The 20,568-nt window shown below is 37.5% G+C and overlaps 1 protein-coding gene across 1 annotated transcript in view; it reads right to left on the bottom strand.

Moving 5' to 3' along the window:
• Positions 1-20,568, bottom strand: part of SYCP2 (synaptonemal complex protein 2) — a 77,590-nt gene that overhangs the window by 49,890 nt on the left and 7,132 nt on the right. Inside the window, exons 2-11 of the mRNA XM_034786865.1 lie at positions 14,824-14,869; positions 12,739-12,879; positions 10,270-10,398; positions 9,275-9,379; positions 7,669-7,693; positions 5,097-5,182; positions 4,071-4,159; positions 2,848-2,882; positions 1,998-2,140; positions 1,867-1,919 (exon numbers count right to left, since the gene is read on the bottom strand). Coding sequence (XP_034642756.1) covers positions 1,867-1,919; positions 1,998-2,140; positions 2,848-2,882; positions 4,071-4,159; positions 5,097-5,182; positions 7,669-7,693; positions 9,275-9,379; positions 10,270-10,398; positions 12,739-12,879; positions 14,824-14,847 — 830 coding nt within the window. The 5' untranslated portion in view covers positions 14,848-14,869. The remainder of the gene's footprint in view (positions 1-1,866; positions 1,920-1,997; positions 2,141-2,847; positions 2,883-4,070; positions 4,160-5,096; positions 5,183-7,668; positions 7,694-9,274; positions 9,380-10,269; positions 10,399-12,738; positions 12,880-14,823; positions 14,870-20,568) is intronic.

The following is a 20,568-nucleotide window of genomic DNA, read 5'->3' as shown; positions in this document are numbered from 1 at the left end:
GAAAAAGAGTTCAAAACAATCAGTGGGACAGTCCAGGAAGATTGACTATTCAAAACTTGCACTCTAAAAAAATTAAAAATTACATTTATACATGTCACAGTCCCTGGATAGGCTGCTGCTGTTGAGAACCTTTCTTTCCCTGTCCCCCAAGTGCATCTCTTTTAAGTGATAGGCTAGTGCCTCCACTTCTCTTTGGGATGGGGCCCCATGGCCCAACCACTCTCTGACAGTCTTTGGGTTACATCCTGCCTCTGTTTGCTAACCATGTTACTCAGCTGGCCCAATGGGCTTGGCATCTCGAAGGGTTTTCCTCTGGCAAACAACATTATGTAGTGACACAGAAGCAGCTTCTCCAAAACAAAGTATGATTTATTTTGCCAAAAGGTACACAATGCTTAGAGAAGTGGATTAAAGTAACAAAGAGACCTATACACATATTGTCTTGTCCATGCTTGGCATTCCCCTTGAGCCCCTAGGTAGACATGACTTAGCTTTGGTGTCTCCTATTCTCATGAAGATCAAATTGTAGCCTGCTTTCTGTTTGGGGAGGGAGGGAGGTGGACTAGATGACCTCTTGAGGTCCCTTCCATCTCTACATTTTTAAGATTCTATGACCCTGGCTCACAATCAGTCTCTGCCAGCCTGCAGCACAAACTTTCTGTGTCAACTTCATGGCATGCTGACCACGCCCCTGACCCTTGCAGTGGCACCTTTTCAACTGGTCAGGTCCTTTTGATCTTCCAGGATCTTGGCCTTGACAAAACAGCCCAGTTGCCAGAGTCGGATCTGAAGGTTCCCTCTTCACAGCTATAAATCTGGCTATTGCATTTGAGGAGCAGCTCCTCACTGAGGCCATTGTTTTATCTTTCATGCCTGGTTTCCTTAACAACTCCTTTCATCTAACTATGCATTCATGCAGGATAATATGACAAAGATGCACTGAGCGGCATATGGTAGTTATAAAAATATAACTGTTTTCCGCAATGCATCCTAACAATTTAAGCAAAAACAGAATTTGGCTGCAATAATTTTAAAATAAGAACTGAATAAACCCTTGACATGAGTGCTTATCACACAATCACTTAACTACCCTGCCAACTCATAAGACTAAAATGACATGTGGAGTACCCACAACATTATATTGAAATATATATATTTCTTCACTTCTGCTAGGTCTGACCTCTCCAATAGGTATCATCCTGGACTAGTGCATTATCTCAGTCTAAAGATACCCTAAAAAAAGGAATCACGGGATAAATACCCATAGCCAGATTCTCAGCTGATGTAAATTGGTGCAGGTCTATTGGAATCAGTGATAATCTGACCCACAGTACCTAAGAGAGCCACCTTCTTCCAGGACTAGAGAGTCTAAGGATCTTGCAGTAGAGACATGAAGAATGTGATTGCAGACAATGCATATATGACCTTGTTTCCATTCATGTTGCACCAAAGATAGAGAACTGAACACTTCTGTTTCTTATTTCTTAGTTATTTTTAAAAACTGTAATACTCTTTGTATGTATTTCTCGAAATAGTTATTCCCACAACCCTAACTTGAAGTTATCTTTTTATAAACACACATTTGGGAATTTTATAACCTAGCATCTAGTTATAAAAGATAACAACAATGAACATACACCAAACCCTTCAGCATTTCTCATTATATTTGCTATTTATTGGTTCTAAAATGTTATAGTTGTGCATGGCACCTTGGCTGTTTTTGCAACAGAGCAGCATCATGTTCTTCTGCTAATATTACTGTAGCTCAGAATTCATTAAAAAAAGGTTTTTTTTCTGACATTTTCTTTCTGAATAGCCATTCGATTCCAACCCGAAAACATCTTTCCTTTAGCAATACTCATTTACCTTCTTTTGTCTCCAAGCATTCCGTTCACCTGGTTAAGAAATTTTCTGCAGTCCTATTAAGAAGCAGAGCACCTTTAAGTAATGTAACATTTTCTCTCTCTGAAAATAATTAGCGTTTTTATATGACTTACTGTTTCAAACTCAGAGTCCTTAATTCCTTTAAATGCATTGGTCACAAACTCCATAGAAAACCACTGGCGTGCCAGTTCTCCTCTTTGTTTTTCTGATGTCATTCTGCATAAAGCTTCAGTAATGGCTACTTGCAAGTCATAGTCTATAACATACATTTTACAGAAACAGTACAATTAAATAGAATGCCAAGCTTAAAAGTTTATATGTAGGAAACAGATTCCAATATTGTTGAATATAAGGTTTTAGTTTTTTTTATATAAGTTATTTCAACTTAAAAAGAAACTAAAAGTACATTTTACATGTTCTTACATTGATATTAAATAAAATGCCACCATATAATGCAGTGACATCCTACAAAAACGGCTATAAAGCTGCTAAAGAAACTACTATTCAAAAATGAGTATTACAGGTTAGATCCCCAGGTGCACCAGAACAGCACTCAACACACATGGAAGGTGAAAGGGTGATAGGTGGCTGTATACCAGCTTACTGTCTGCCAGAAGTCTGCTCTAACCTGTGTTGGCAGATAATGGTCCTCAAAGGTCCGCACTATTTCAATTCATTTTGGAACTTCTATAGTGGAGAAGGCCAGGAGGGACTGATAGACCTGGCTATGCATTATTTATATTATAAATAATGCCTAAAATACTCCAAATGCTTTAAAATTTCTAAATGTATATTAATCCTGCATGTGCCATTTTTAACTGCCGTTCTGAAAAATACATTTTTCAGATGACTGAATACTACTAGTCTTGTCTTTTTTTATTGCCAGTCTTTTTAATGGGTATATAACATCAAAATAATTAAACAGTTTAATAATGAACCTCTTAAATGAAGTTCTGTGCTTACCTCCAGCATCTAAAATTCTCTTTCCCATATCATTCCTGTGAAATAAATAATGTAGATGATTCAATTTGACCCAAATAAAATGGCAATGTAAAAGTACATAAGAAAAGCTTATATTGGCATCAGAGAGAATAACTTTCAAAATATGGAGTGAAATCCTGGTCCCACTGAACTCATTGATAGTTTTGCTATTGACTTCAATGGGGCCAATATATCATCCATAAAACAGCAGTGTTTTTGGCTCCAAATTAGTAATTTTAAAATGTAGGAATTTACAGGCCAAATGTTTACTAAGCATCCTTAATTGCATGTGAAAGACCTTTAGATGCATTTGTTTTGTTCTGAGTCTTTGGGGGTGGTAATGAAGAACTGTAGAAATGAATTCTCCATGCCTCCTGCTTCCCGCTCCACATCTGGTGTTACCCCCTGTTCTGTTTAAGAACCTGGACTGCGTAGAAGATTTAGATTTGCAATCCAAACTTCTTCCTCTGCCACTCCACTGTGGCTCTGCAAAAAAAACTTTAGAGCCACAGTAAATCCCCAACACAATGTCCACCAGAGGAAACTGGGAAAAGTCCCACATGCTTGAGATGTTTTTAAAAAACAGAAACCAGAAGAAAACCTGTTGTTAAGGGAAGAAATGAAGGGCCACTCATTTCAAATCCACCTAGAGCAAGTGTATACAGCAGTATCATCCCTCCCCATGGAGACGGTCTACTCATATGAAAAAGGTGCTGGTAGCCTCCTTCTATCTTCCACATTCCACTCCTCTGAAATCACAATATTTTTTCCACATACTCCATGGATCTTTCTTCATGGATGACAGTTCCATGTTTCTGACCTGTAAGCCTGGAGATTTCTCTTTTGGCTATGCAGACCTTTCAAGACATTTCCCTGGATGAACAATCTACCTCCAACCAGTGCATTCGTAAAGACTCCTCAGAAGTGATTCCCAAGAACCAATTATTTTAGGACAATCAGGTGAGGTGGACTCAGCTATGACTGAGAGAAGGGCAGATCTGAGCATCCAAGGAAGAATTACCTGAATGGACTAAAGTGCAGTCTCCATGTGCTATGTAGTGACAAACGCAATCATGGACTGAATAGAGCCTACATTTGTACAGTTATAAATGGATCCAATAAAACAGTCAGGTGTAAAAAGTTTTCTTCGCAACTATGTAAACAATATATTCATGTAAAAAGTATATTAAAGATTAATTAATTACATGACAAGGAACATTTCCTTCGTGGAAATAATTTTTTTTCTGGCTTCTCGAGGCATAGTATCAAGCATTGAATTAAGTTTTCTTACAGCCTAAAGAGGGGAAAAAAGAATATGTTTACAAAGAAACACACTATTAAACTTTTTTAAAAAGTTTTAAAATTATTCTCTCATTACATTGTGGGCCTACAGTGATGTAGGTTTACAACATATTAAGCAGAAAGGAACATGTTTAAATAACGAAGATTGTGACACAAAGCAAAATAAAGAGTGACAGGTGCCGATCTTAGTTACACTAGTGTAAATCCAAAGTAACACAATTGGACTTCAATTCATTACATTAACATGGACACTAATATAAGCACTTAAAAGGCCAACATCCTGACTTGTTGATGTAAATCAGGGTGCCTGCAATTCATTGCTGGAGCAAAAATTACCTGCAATTTTTATGGATGCAACAAATGTGGGCAATTTGTATCCATAAAAAAGGCTAGGCTTTTGAAAATTTAGCCCTTAATGGAGAGTGTCTTTCTATAAAAGATAATGATTTTATAATAGTTTCATACCCAAGGAATGAAATCCTGGCCCTACTGAAGTCAATGGGAAAACTCCCATTGATTTCAACGGGGGCACGATTTCACCCAAGATATTTTATTGACATGACAGCATACTATGTAAAATACTGTATACTACAGATACAATTTATTAACCATTTTACAGTAACAGACTTTAAAAAGAGATATTTCTGGCAATTTGCAATATAGCATATTTTATATGCTTGTATATGATGCTTATCACTATAGTATTTGTATGACAAATAGCATATACTTTGTACTTTATTGCCTAAAATGGAATTTCTAGTCTAGGCAAGTAAACTTTTGTACATTCTTGGAGAGATGGCAGGATCATTAAAGTTTCTACAACTATTTTGTTCTTCCCCTTTTCACATCTGTCTAGCTAAATTACTAAGGAAATTCACAACCTTCTGTTAAATGCCTACTAATAAAAATGTTGGTTAAATTTTTTTTACCTCTTGCTGAATATAAATATTGATTCTTACATCAGCAACAAGGGTACATATTCTCAGTATAAAGCTTTCTAATGTTTGTATTTTACCTAATCAATTAAGAAAAAAGAGTTAAAAAGCAGTTTATCCATGAACTGAGAGGTTTTGCACACATTAGTTTTTCAACAGTATTCACAAGTCTAGCATTATTATATATCCAATAAAAATGTTTTTATTTACAAATGAAACAATCCATATTAACAATTCTTTTCCAAAGTCACACAAGATTGCTGATATTTAGTGTACAGACATTATAAATTCCATATATTGCAGTTAAAATGCAAAAAGAACGGCTGCTTACCTTATACACGAGGTTCTTTGGTGTCATCTGTGTGGATTCAACTCTAGATATGCATGTGCCCCACAAACATGAGCTCAGAACCTTTTAAATAGTAGTGGGCCAGGCCTGCACTGTGCATTTCCTCGACCCATGGGCATAAATGGCAGTGTGACCACAAGCCAGAATATTTTAAATACTGAATACAGTCCAGGGTCTTTGGAATAAGGGCCTTCACCATGTCAAGATTGCGTTGAGATGTCCAGATTAAATATTTTTTCCATTTACAGGAATACGTTTTCCTTGTGGAAAGCATCCTACTTTGCAGTAGGATCTTTTTTTACTGGAAGTGGCATAGGAGACGAAATAGACGTGTAGAATATAACTAGCATTGTCTCAGCCAACATGGAGACATCAGGATTAGTATCATTACATCCTGCCTGATCTTATACGTCACTCGGGGAATCAAGGGGATTGGAAAGGTATACATAAGACCTTGATCTCATGGTATGAGGAAGGTTCTTTTGTTCAAGGGCTCATGCTTGCCCTAGAACAAAAGGCTGGACATTCCACCTTGTCATTGCTATCAAACCGGACTATTATTGAATTGCCTCACTGGTGAAATATTGGCTTGATGGTGGAGCTCTTCAGATATCCTTTGCAGTTGGTCATGGATTGTTTATTTAGAAAATCTCCTAGATTGTTGTTGACTCCTGGGAGATGAAGAGTTCCTGGGTTAATCCCATGTTGTTGACATCATATGCATAATCTGATAACCTGTTGATACAGAGGTGATGAGCAGCACCTCCTTGCTTGCTTAGAGTACTCTACAGATGTGTTGTCTGTGAGAATCTGCATTGTGGAATTCCACAGGACAGATAGAATGCCATGCAAGCTACTCTGATCACTCTTCGCTTCAGAACATGTATATGAAGCGTATATCCTTTTGAGAACAAGATCCTTGTATTTAGAGGTGGCAAGATGCATGTCCCAACCTGTCTCCAATGCATCCATGATCAGTGTCTTTGTAGGAGAAAGACCCCTCTCTGAAATTTCTGGGGGTCAGAGAGGGGTCTTCAGTTTAGAGATGACAGACTGCGTGATGAAACAACAATCTGCATGCACATTTGATGTCTCATAGAGCAATACTCCAACCTTAGCCAGGCTTGTAATAGAGGATGGTAAAGCCTGGCAAGCAGCATCAAGTACAGGCTGACAGGTGATCTAAAGTCTGAGATAGTACAGAACTATCATTGCTGGATTCAATTTAATACTGGGGTGATTATCAACTAAAGAGACAAATCTTTCTTCAGAAACATATGACTTTGCCATTTTTGGAGTTGCATACAGCTCCTATGAATTCTATTGTCTGTGAGGGAATGAGAAATGATTTCTTATAGTTGGCTATGAGGCCCAGCTGTGTGAATGACTGAAGGACATAGTTCAAGGCTGCAGCACCTCCTAATGGGATCTGCCTTTGATCAGACAGGAGAAACTTAGAAAATCTGGGGGTGGAGGCTTGGGGTTGTTCTGTTTTTTTATCTGAATCAGAAAAACAAAGCAATAAAGGATAAGTATTTAGGGAAATTTAACTGTAAGTAGATAACTACTGGTAGAAGAGAAATCTTCTAAAGGGTAGCAGGCACATGCCACTAGTTCCCTCTCGCTGCCATGGATGGTAAGAGGAAACAGAAAAGTTGCAGTCACTCTGCCCTTCATGATCTTGGGTGGGGACATGCATGGCACTGGTGTGGCCCAATGGACACTTATTTGAAAGATGCTGACTTTGCCCACATAGTGTGAGATCCTCATGGACACATACTTGAAAAAGAATGTGCTTATTAGTTGCTACAGCAATTTAACAAACGTCACACTTGTTTGGCAAAACACAATTCTGTATGCACATGGTTCAGTCATGACCACATAGGAGAACTGCTTCAACATACTGTGGGAACACTTTCTGCTACCTTCACACTGGTATCTGCAAGTGAGGAGCTTTAATTTCTCAAGGACTTAAAAGCTCATTTGTTTGAGCTCTTGTGTTTCTAGGTGGCTCCACAAATGCTTGTTTGTTTGGGTTTCCATACTAGATCAAATATCCAAGACCTTCCAGAATACACATGGTTCCAAAGGTCATAGATTTTAACTAGATCAGATCCTTTGCCAGTAATATAAAGAAGCTATTTCAGTAGTGATCAATCAAAAAGTGGATATGATTAGCAAAATAATAGTAACTTAAATACTGATTTTTGTACATACCTTCACTGTTGGTATCATGTACAAGCTATAATAAAATGAGAATATGAATACATTTTAAACACTTTACATATTAACATGCAGAATAATTTACTCTGTGTCCATGGACCTAAAAATATTTGGTCAATGTTCAGATTTTACAGTTCTCTCCCACATGTATATTATTTTAATCTATCTGTCATAAGAACGACCATACTGGGTCAAAGATCCGTCTAGCCAGTATCCTGTCTTCTGACAGTAGCCAATGCCAGGTGCTTCATAGGGAATGAACAGAACAGGTAATCATCAAGTGATCCATCCCCTGTCGCCCATTCCCAGCTTCTGGCACACATCCCTGCCCATCCTGGCTAATAGCCAGAGGTGGACCTATCCTCCATAAATTTATCTACCGGTAGTTCTTTTTTGAACCCTGTTATAGTCTTGGCCTCCACAATATCCTCTGGCAGAGTTCCACAGGTTGACTGTGCATTGTGTGAAGAAATACTTTCTTTTGTTTGTTTTATATCTGCTGCCCATTAATTTCATTTGGTGACTCCTAGTTCTTGTGTTATGAGGAGTAAATAACACTTCCTTGTTTATTTTCTCCACACCAGGCATGATTTTATAGACCTCTACTATATCCCCCCCTTAGTTGTCTCTTTTCCAAGCTGAAAAGTCTCAGTCTTATTAATCTCTCATATGGAAGCTGTCCCATACCCCTAATCATTTTTGTTGCCCTTTTCTGAACCTTTCCTACTGCTGATTTCTACCCATCAAAGTGATCACTTCTGTAACTGCGTACCCTACCATATGATTTCTGAACCTTTTCCAATTCCAATATAGAATATACGTGTCAATAATTAAACCCCTAATGGTGCAAATATTTATGCACACACTTAATTTTATGAACAGGAGTAGTGCCAATGACGGCATAAAGTTATATGGAGTGATGTTGTAGCTGTATCAGTCCTTAGAGACAAGATGCGTAAGGTAATATCTTTTACTGAACCAACTTCTGTTGCCAAGAGACAAGCTTTTAAACTACAAAGAGCTTTTCTTTAGGTCTGGGAAAAGATACTCAGTGTCACAGCTTGAATGTGCACTAATTAGTTATGCAAAATGATCGGTTTGATCTTGTATTTAGCTGTGACATTCCAAGTACCTTTCCCTGACCCGAAGAAGAGCTCTGTATAGCTCAAAAGCTTGTCTCTCTCACCAACAGAAGTTGGTCCAATAAAAGATATTACCTCACCTACCTTGTCTCTCTGCATAAATTTAAGCATGTATGTAAACTGATTTGCATGACCAGGGCCTCGGAGGCTTAATAGACATGCACTGCTACTACCTTTTGGATAAAATAATAGGATAAATTGAGAAATTTGTGCACTAAGCACTTGCATGGTCAGGTCTTTTATTAGTAGGCAGTATTTAAGTCTGAATGCAAGTATAGTATTTTTTTAACAAAATGAGCTGGTAATCTATTTTTGTCAAAAACCACATCAGTGCAACATTAGCTGAAAAAGAAAATTAAGTAGGAAAAGAATGTTTGAAAATATCTTTTGCTGTTAAATCACTGTTTTTACAAATACATGCTTAATATTTTATAAAATGGTTTATGAAATATTTTTACCATCAAAACATCGAAGAAATCTTCAACTAGACTTGTAAGTGCTTCATTTTTTTCATTTCTTCTAAATATCAGAATTTCTTTTGCCTTTTCAAACCAACTAACCATGTAAAGGGTAAAAACATTACTTTTATTATTAAACATGAAGCAAAAAAGCAACATTTTGTATTATACATTTCCAGATTATTCCTTTCTATTATTTTTAAAAGTGTCCAGACTTCTTTGACTAGATTACAACCGCAGCCTCCAATTTTGCACATATACTCAAGAAAATGCAGCTCAAAGTGATCACTTCTGTAACTACATATCCTACTGCATGATTTGTACTCACAATAACTATGTGCCCAGTTTTGTTACTGCTATTGTTTACACAAAAAAGTGGGAGAGGGTACAAGGCTGGCTGAAAATCTGCCTATAAATGTGAACAGAGTCATGCCATTATCACCCATCTTGTCATTTTTCTCTTTTTTCTGCACACATTGTACAGGTTGATCTGGTAGTAATTAATTGAAATTGTATGTTAACCCCTTGAAGGTGCTAGTTCTAAGGCTCCTATTGCTAGCTCTAATACAAAATTTATTAACACATTGCACCAGGAAATTCCAGCTTTTGGCACTAATGCAGTATTTTATGAAAACCTAAAACAGAACTTCTTTTCTCTTCTCTCTCCTTTTTCAAAAATACAAAGGGTTCCTAATTTAGCCAGGAACAAAGCTTACATGAAATATCTATCATTGTTATTCCAATAATTACTAGAATATCTAAATTAATTACACCTTTCATTATTTATGAAGACTTCACTGTGCTGTATCAACATCTCTTTACAAGATATAATTTATTGTATAATATTTAGAACTGATTAATCAGTTATTTTGTCTTCAATTATTTCTGAATTAACAAAATTTCTAACAATCTTGAAAAAAATGTTTGCTTATTGAACTACCCATAGCATTATATATGCTTTATAGTGCAATACGTATGATTTTAGTTATACTTATCTTTTCAACAAGACCATATTTGATCATTGCTTGAAAACCATCTCCACCTGGTATGATGATATTTTTACCATATTTCTGAAGAGAATTTAGCAAAGTTGAAACATTCTTGACTTCTTGTTTGTCAAGTTCCTAAAATTGAAATACCAGTAGAAGCTTCAGTGTATAGTATAAAGCAATCTGTACTTCATTTAGCAAAATAAATGTTTTTGTGTTCTCATAAATTATTACATATGCTTGGATAAATATTTCTCTTTCAAGCAGTTGGAGAGAAAGAGAAAAAAAATTGCTGTTAAATGTTGGACCGATGCCCCAATGATTCAGTTGTAATCTATACCTTTTCATTACTACTCTTTACCACTGGAGGTCACTAGAGATATCTAATTTTAGTGTCAGAGAAAGTAAAACCAAATAAAATCTAAGGCTTTCATTCAAAACTACATATTTTCAAGCAGTTATTCTTGAAAAATTAGAGGTAACTAATCTTAATTTATGCATATATGAAAAAGTTTTTCTTCCTGGGGAGAGAATCACCTTACCCCAGGAACAAATGAACAATCTCAAGATGAACAAGTAAGCAAGTAAACCTTTCAAAAATAAAAATGCATTTGTTTAAAAAAGAAAAAAAAAAAAAGGTCACAATAATTGTTAAAACACTTCAAGACAGTCTTCTAAATATCCTGTAACTCAATTAGGAAAAGTAAGATTATAATCACATTTCATTATGTTTAAATTTGTATAATTAACATACATTAAAATTAGATGTGTTTTTTCAAAATTAGTATTTCTAACACAGGACTATTGAATAACTGTACATGTGGAGTATTGATATTAAAGTGATACATACAGGCAAGCACTGCAATGCCATTGTAAACTCCTCTGAATGTAACCTGATTTCTAGAGTCTTGAATGTAACACTAAAAGATACGACTGCTATGGAATTTATTTGGTGCTTTAGAATGGTCAAGTAAGAAGTAGGTCACCATTACAGAGGAAAAGTAATATAATGTAGTGTGATCGAGTCAAATATCCAAAAGTATACTGTGGTCATAAAGGAAGATCTTTTTAAAGAAAAAACGCTAGTAGCATGCACCAGACATTTTTTGCTAGGTTGCTGGCTATATACAAGCATAGCATTGCAGCTAAAAACTCTGCTATATTCTTGTAGCAATACAGATCGTATAGACAATATAATTGTGAAATTTCTTCTCAATGGCTCAGACAAACATAAAACATTTGTATAAATTACCTGAAAGGTTAATTAGTAGCCTTAGAACCAGCAGACCTCTACTGTTGTAATTAATCAGAGTTAAATTGTGGCATTAAGCAAGCACATGTTGGGGACAATGTGGAATCATACTGCCCTTCAGGGAGGTCAGGGAAATGCAATACCTCCTGGAGCTCAGAGGAGGGCAGACACTGCATCATCCTTAAAGAAGGTGAACCATGTGTTCCTTTCTGCACCACACTCTGCCTCAACCTCCTCTCATATATCTCTGTAGACTAGAGGCTGGAGCCAACAGAAGCACTAGCCCAGTAAGAGTGCAAGAGTTCTCATTGTGCCTGGCCTCTATATAGGGATTATGATGGAGGAGAAACTCTCAACAACCTCTCTTTGTACATGCACACTGAGTTTTGGATGCAGTGGGCAGAGATCACTTAACTATAAGGGGCCAAATGTTTAAAAGAACTCACCAAACAACAGCTCCCATTTAAACAACAAGGAGTCTGGTGGCACCTTAAAGACTAACAGATTTATTTGGGCATAAGCTTTCGTGAGTAAAAACCTCACTTCTTCGGATGCTTATGCCCAAATAAATCTGTTAGTCTTTAAGGTGTCACCAGACTCCTTGTTGTTTTTGTAGATACAGACTAACACGGCTACCCCCTGATACTTAGCTCCCATTTAGGCATCTAAATAACTGGACAGATTATTCAAAAATACTTCGCACCAAGCAGCTCCCATTGAATAAGTATATTCTCAGTGGGAGCTTCTGGGTGTTGAGCTCTTCTGGAAGATGGTCCCATCTATGAAAGCAGAAGACTTTTCAAAATCTGACCCATGGTTCTTTGTTGAAAGGAAGTGAAAAGGGAACAGAATGATCTCTGTGGGAACTTTGGGTGCACAAGGAAGGTGCCCTTAGATAAGTTGAGATGATGGAAGAGTACTAAGAAAATTAGTACAGATAGAAAAGTGACACTTACCAGCCAAATGTGAAAAATGACAAAGCACCTAAGGTCAGTGTATTGAAATAACAGAAATTTGAACAGTAGATAATAGTAGATATTTAATAACGAATATTTCATTCTCTGAAGGAAATACTACTATCAAACCCTGAGTTTTGATGTCTTTATTATTTTTCAGCTCTCCAGTGAATTGCTGATGTAATCCAGACCATCCCACATAATGTTTTTTGCAATATTCCACAAGCAATAATAGCCTGAAACTTTTTGAAATAAAAAGCAAATTACCCGGCATATAAGTTTGTCAAATTTGTTGAAAAACTGTTTGCTGCACTTATGAGAAATGTTATCACATCCTTCTGTTTGCAGAAATTGTTCTAATAACTGGAAGTTATTTTTTCTTGTGGCATCATCTATGCATTTTTCCAACTGCCAAAGAAAACAACAAAATAACTACATTACTATATGTTGAGATTTTATATTACTTTAACAAGGTTTGATACAAAATTTTTTAACACACTCCTCTTCAGGATCTTAGCTAATAATGTGGTGCTTTTCCATATTAATATGATAATATTGAAAGTATGTGGAAAAGTGCATTATAGAACACTATCACTTTGCAAGATCAGATGTCTAAGTGATGAGAAAAAGACAACAGTTGATAGACACTAGTCATTGTTACTTCTTATTAGCCTGACATCAACTAAAATCAAGCAAAAACTATTATTATTATTATTATTTAAATAAGCAACGGCCAGCTCCTTGTCCAATTGAAGTCAATAGCAAACTTCCACTGATTTCAGTTGCAGCAAGACTGGGGCCCACACTGTCCTACTTCCTTACAGTTATTCTTTGAAAATAAAATCTAAAATTATAAGTGTTAAACACAATTAACCTTAACTGTTCGTAACAGTCATGCAGTACAATGTTAGCACTTCAGCTTCTTGGACAGTGCTAAAAAGCTACCTCTCAGCATTATGTCATAGAACTAATGATGCAGTATCTTTAATATCAAATATAGGGCCCAATCCTGCTAACACCAGAACACATGAGCAATTTTACACTTGTGAGTAATCTCATTGAGTTCTACCATACCATTGTTTAAAAGAAAAGCTGAACATGTAAAGAAAAAAGCATTTTTCCTAGTATTCCAAAACCACATAGAATTCACTTCACTACTCATATGAAAAGTTATTCATGTACTTAAGTGTCTGCAGGATCAGGCCTGTAGAATCAGTTGACTGTATAAATAAGACATTCTATCATTAATATTATTTACTTCGTACCATCAAAATTCTGTTTACTGTACAGCAATATATGACATGCCAAAACACATGATGGTTCTGAATTTAAAATAGTGATTTCACAAAAAAATTGTTTCAAGCTGAAAATAAAATTTCCCAAAAGTTTGCTAAAATAATACAATTTTTAAAAATATTGTATACAATGTTATTGTAACTGTGTTGATCCCGGGACATTAGAGAGACAAGGAGGGTGAGGTAATATCTTTTATTGAACCAACTTCTGTTAGTGAGAGAGACAATCTACACAAAGCTCTTCCTCAGGAAACCTTGTCTCTCACCCACCTCATCTTTTTTTTAAAACATTGACATTACAGCACCTTATTCATTTCAAAGTGTATACCTGTCCCTTAAAAAAAAAAAAAAGTTTGGAATAAATATATTTTATTTCTGTGGTATTTTCTTAATTTTCTAATTTACCTAATAATTAGAGCCCTGCAAATCCCTGGATATTTGCTTTACAGCTGCAGATATCCACATCCGCAGACCATTTTTGCAGATTGTGGATGGATGCAGATCCAAATTTCATATCTAAAGCCCTGCAAATATGCAGATATCTGCTTTATATTGGTCGATCATTTTTCGTGGACCAGATGTGCATACAAATTTTGTATCCATGCAGGGCGATACTAATAATACAGGTTGTATTCTTTGACCCGTTCCTAGGGTCACTCAGAGATTGGGTAGTCTGTCTAGCATTTCATAGCTTTTTTATTAGGAAGATGAAAAGCTATCATTTGAAAAGAAACAAGAATGATATATAGTGATGCAAACTTTCTTCAACATCTCAGATGTCTATGAATACCTGATTTTCTTACATTCTTCAATTTTCCAAACTGTTTTTTCTAATTTGTCACATTATAAAATCCTTGGGGAAAGGAACTAGAGTTCTTGACCTAGTATTCCTATATTTTTCTACATCAATAAGCACACAATGGTGCTCAATTGTTAAATAATATATTTAAATCTTTACTTATAACTAGGGACTAGAAAAGGTAGTAAATTAATTAATTTAAACCAACAACTAACTAATACACAGTAAACACAGTTTTCCCACCTTACAAATACATACCTGCACCTCACGTTTAGCTGGCATTTTGGCAACTTCACATAATCAGCTGTACAACAAAGGAACAAAATGTCATAGAAAAAATACAAATGACTAAAATGGATTTTCCAGTAGAGTTTACAATTGATTTGACAAGCATGGTTTAATTTTTAGTCAGTAAGAAAGTACATTAGAATTTCTAAAAATTTGAGTGGGGCACTACAAGAAGTATTATGTTTTGTTCAGAGACCAACCATGCACCCTAGATTATTTTTAGTATTCAAGCAATTCTTTGCTTTATCTTAATGAATTTTCAATTAGTTTCAACAGTTCCATTTTACTTATAGAAATCTTACACTCAATAAGAGGTCTTTATTAGCATGCGATAATTCCATGCTTGTGAAAAGGAGCCAATCTATTTGACAATGGGTATGGGTCGGGGAAGCCCAACAAAAAACCAAAGATCCACCCCCTTAGGTGGCAGAGGGGTCACTAGTCCAGATATCAGCAGCTATGAGGAGACAAAACATTAAAAAAAGGGGCAGGTTTGTAGGTGAGAGGATCAAAACAAGTGATCCAGAGAAGACACCAAGCAGAGAATTCCACAACAATGTGCTAAACTCCAAGGAATATTTTGGCAATTTAAGCCCTTCCTCTCTTTTTGTTCACCGAAACAGCAGACAGCACAAACACAATGTTCTCTGTACTGCCCTGCTAATATGCCTCAAACATGCCCTCTCCAAGGTGTCAAACGCCGTCTGCAGATGGGTTCTGCAACCACTGCTGTATGGTTTTGAAGCAATGACACACCATTGCGTTGAAATGATCCTGCTCATTTCAATCCTTCAACTCCCTGCTGAGATTGTCAAAAATGGTGGCAAGTGGAGGGCCACAACCCATTTATTTTTGCCTAGGAAGCACCTTCTGTGTTACCACCATAGTGAGCCTGAGGATCGAGACGTGCTAGAGGAGGGGTGGGAGAGTTCAAGCCCTCAGTACTTCATGACAGATATTTGATCCCTGCTGAGGCCTATGGACTCTAAAAGGCATCGCCTCCCCCCCCCCCACCCCACCCCCGCATTGCTCTCCATGCCTACCTACTGAAAGGGCCCCCTGCCTGTAGTCACTGCGGGGTTATGTCTATTCCCTAGGACCACCTCCAGACCCCGTCAGCGAGGAGAGGGGCTTTGCCCCCCACCCCACCCCACCGAGGCGAGAAATCCGATTCCTAGCCCCGTGGCCCACTCCTTAAGCGACCTTTCCCCGCAGACGCCTACAGTGACTGAAAACGTGCCCCTCCCCGTCAGCTGGCCCGTCGCCCGCGTCGGGGAGGCTCTGAAGGGACGGGCGGTGGACGCAGCACCGTACGTGTCCTCTTCTGGACTCACACAAATGCGTCACCCACACCTCGCCGCCACCAGAGCAAAAAGGGCGCCAGAGCCTCTCAGCCAATCACCTTCTCGTACTGAGGGGAAGGGCTCCTAGCCAATCGCCGCCCGCGAGCGCAGCGCGGCGTCTTGCCAGCCAATCACCTTCTGAGCGCTGTGTTTGCGCTGTCCTCCGGTGTGCCGCGACTCCGCCTTTTAGCCAATCAGCTGCTGTCGAGGAGGCGGGTGTTCCTCGTTGACCGTTGGGGTGGAAACCCCCACAGACTACCCCGTGTTCCCATAACCCCAGCCTGTCCCTGCACAGGCTTCCCCCGAGACGCCAGTGCTGCCCCCCTTTGGTTCCTTCTGCCCTCGTAGAAGCCTGTCCGTGAACCCCAGACTCTGCATGGCCTAAGCGCCCAACTGCCAGAAGCTGGGAGCAGTCTCTTGGTCCTGCCCTCTGAAGTATCTGGCACCCCCCTCTCTCAGAGACAGGATGCTGGGCTAGACGAGTGATTGGTCTGACCCAGTATGGCCATTCTTATGTTCTTAACCCTCCCCCCCATTACATCCCTCTTTGTGCCTCCTCCTCCCCTCACTCCTTTTGTGCCCCCATGACACCCCTTCTCGTGTGATGCCCCACCATGAACCCCCTGTACCCCCTAAGATGGCATCCCCCCTCCACAACACCCTTTCCTCGTGTGACCCCACTATGACTCCCCCTCCATCACTTCCACATCACGGGTTTCTCCTCATCTCTGAATCTAAAGGGATTAATACTTGTTTTGCAGATGCCACTCCCCAAACTGCCAATCTATGCACCGATCTTGTTGCCCAACCCAAGACACTAGCAAGCACCTGTATGTAGAATACCAGCCTTCCCTCCCAGCATTTTGACGCTGTCTGCCAGTACAGTGCACCCTTTACCTTACTGAAATACGTTTCTGCCTGATGTGAGTGAAAGGTCAGATTAAGGTGGTGTTCTGTGTAGCATGGATTAAGTGTGAGAATAAGTAGCATCTGTAGACTATTTCAGCAGTACTCAAACTGGCTTGTAAGAAGCTGGCTGGTCTCATGGTGCTGACTCATTTCCCTTGTTTTCAGGTGTTAATTATCAATAAAGACTGCTAAAATATATTAAATATTTCCCTAGTGTTTTCTATATAAACAGCTGCTGTAATTGCTTCAGCAGTGTTATGTGATTGTGAACGGGAAGAGAGGTGATCTACATGATAGCAAAGGAGAGGGAAAGTGCTCCATGGGATGATTTTATTAATATTGCAGGTCAGAAAGCAGTAAGACATACAAGAAATTTAAAAATAAAGTGATGACACACTTTCAGGCTTGTAGATTATATAAAAATTTGAAGGATGATGATAAGATCAAAAAATTGTGAAAAAAGTTTGACTATTTGACTGTATAACAGAAAAGCCTTTGCAAAACAGATCCTTATGCAAGTCCCCAAAATAAAATTGAGTTCCAAGTATAATACTGTGGAAAAAAGGATTTGTAGATTTTGTTCTTCCTGCTTTAGTACTTCATGATCTTAAATATTCTATTGAGGAGTCCGCTCAACTGATGTAGGAAAACCTTATGAAGAGTCAAAGGTGTTTATGCCAAAAAGCTCCAGTATCAGGTGTCATATTGGATTACCTTAACAGAAATAGTTGTGAGTCTGAGATCATAGGCAGAAGAGCTAATCAGGGAAGAAGCTGTTTCTAACATTAGACTTGTGTTGACAAGTTTAGCCTTGCCCTTTTTTGACTTTGTTATTAACAAGTGAAGCTGGAAAGTATGTATAGTAAGATAAGAGACCTGAGACACTGATTATGCTCTAAAATAAGTATAGATATAACTGACACTATAACTTATTACTAAAAGCTAACAATTTTATTTCTCTTGTAAAGAAAAAAAGACAAATAAAAACAACAGGGGTTGGTAATATAAACGTGAAAGAATAACAGAAATATGTTTAAAACTATCACTGAAATAAAGCAGAAGGCTCAATTTTCACTTTATTGAAACATGAAGTCAGCGACTTAGAAAAACAGCTAATCTTAATGTTCTTGATACCTTTATAGCTCATTCACTGGAGCTATAAAACAATGAGGCAACATAAATAGCAGGGATCACTTTTCCAGTAAAAATAGAGCACTAATGGCTGCAAAGGATTACAATCAATTAGCATTTACATTGACCTTTCAGAACCAAAGTACAGAAGTAGATAGCTTCTCTCTGCTTAGACAGATATTGTCATTTTATCAGCAAAGCTGTGCTATTATTTTATCTCTCCTTAACCGTATGATGATCTAAGCAACAAAATTAATTAAACTTATGACTGATTTTACCATTGCTTATTATTTCTGCAAAGTACTAGAATCCATGTGAAAAGTGCTATATGAAATCTATGGACACAAATCTGTTGTCTGGAATCACTTCATGGACTTTAATGGCATTACTTTCGATTTACACTAGTGTAACAGTGCAGAAATTGGAATATGTATAAAAACTATGGGTGATATATGTCTGTGCAACCACCACATTCACTCCCATCTCATCCAATAGATTTGCAGTACACACACAATTTAAAGGAGACAAGAAGAGGGAAAGGGGTAAAGTCCATTCTGGTTTAATGTGAGCACTAAATAATGAGCTGTTCATGGGGCAGTAGCATAGGAAAAGGGGAAGAGGAGAGTCATACAGACAGCATTATGACACTATGTATTTCTAAAAGCACCCTAATTTACATCCCCCCCCTTCAATGCAAATTTTTATATTACAAAGTGAAACTGCAAAGTGAAACTGACATTCTTAAGCAAACTAGAGTAATGTAAATACTATCATTTATTTAGTCTGTCATTTGCAATATTTTCTTCTCCGAATAAATTTAACAATGCAATGTCAGAGTTATTAATGCTGATTAAAATGTATATTGATGATATACATCACAATTAATTACAGGTTGTTCTTTTGCATTACAAGAAGCCCTGCAGTTGATGCCTCAAATATTTAATTGTATCTACATACACATGACATATCTGAAATAAGTGTTTGCTCAGTGTTGAGGGAAAGGCATTTCAGATAGAGGATAAATCTAAATTTGCATTTTGTAATTATTACAGTTTTAAAGTAATCACCGTGCATACTAAGAGTATCTTAACATACCCTAGGTGGATAGATATTGAAGAACCATGTGACAGAAAACAATATGCTATGAGAAATATTGCAATAGTATAGATTGGGAAAAGTACAGAGGGAAGATTAGAAGGAAAGAGGAGACACAGGTAGGGGCAAAACTGCAAGGAGTTAGAATGTGATCCAGTAAAAGCTAGGGAGACAATAAAATTGGATGCTCGTGGTTGGGGGGAAAGCTGCACGGAATATATTTTCAATATAACCGGGGTAAAGTTTTTAAGGGTCTCAGGCAAATTTGAACCCTCATCTGACCTTAAAAGATAAAAAAGCTAGTACACTAACCCTCCCAAAATATTTGTTTAAAATATAGTATAACTTCATAAAACTTATGCAAAATGTATGCAATTTACATGGGCCAAATTCTGTTCTCATTAACGTCTGTTGCAAAACTCTCACTGGCTTCAGTGGGACAGGGATTTGGCTCACTACATCTTGTTTCTATTATTTTGCTGTTCTGCATTATCACAATGTTTATTAGTGTAGAAACAAGTTCTGTTTATTAGTGTAGAAACAAGATTCCTCCATCTGTGTAAATTCATATTCACAAACACTACATCAAATAATATTTAAGGCCTGGAATATAAACTAACATATCATGGAAATTGTTAACGGCAGAATATCCTCTGATAGCTAGGCACAAAGAGTACACCAAGAGATAAATATTACACAAAAAATAATTTACATGCCTCCTCTATTGTGTATAGGTTTACGAGAATATTATTGTGCAATTCTCCCATAATATAGTGCAATTCTTCCTTAACTGAAATTAACGTCATTAGTATGTGTAATACAAACAGAACTTGAGTAGATGTCTAGTAAGGTAAAGCAGTTTAAGAAACAGTAGTGCCACATTGAAATAAAAAAGATGTAGGCATATCCCAGATATTTCCTAGCATCTATTTATCTTTTTTCTCATTGGCACCAGTTACCAACATAAACAGGCTGTATAAGTGATGAAGAAGAGTGAGTTCTTGTCTACTTCCATAGACATTAAGACTAGTCCTACAGCTGCTCTGTGTATGGAACTCTCAATTGTTTTTTTGTGAGAAAGGGCTGACCTGTCTCAGGCACCCAACTCCAAGAGGGGTTCCTGGCTGTGAATCCCAAGTGAAAATAGGTGCCTCCCTCCAGCACATTTAGGACCCTAACTCCTTTAGAGAGGTAGGGCTTTGAAACCAACTCTCTCCTACTGGCTAGCTTAGGCAGC

This window comes from Trachemys scripta, chromosome 12, assembly GCF_013100865.1.
Source record: "Trachemys scripta elegans isolate TJP31775 chromosome 12, CAS_Tse_1.0, whole genome shotgun sequence".
In the NCBI taxonomy this organism is placed as follows: domain Eukaryota; kingdom Metazoa; phylum Chordata; order Testudines; family Emydidae; genus Trachemys; species Trachemys scripta.
This window is presented reverse-complemented; position numbering and strand designations above follow the sequence as displayed.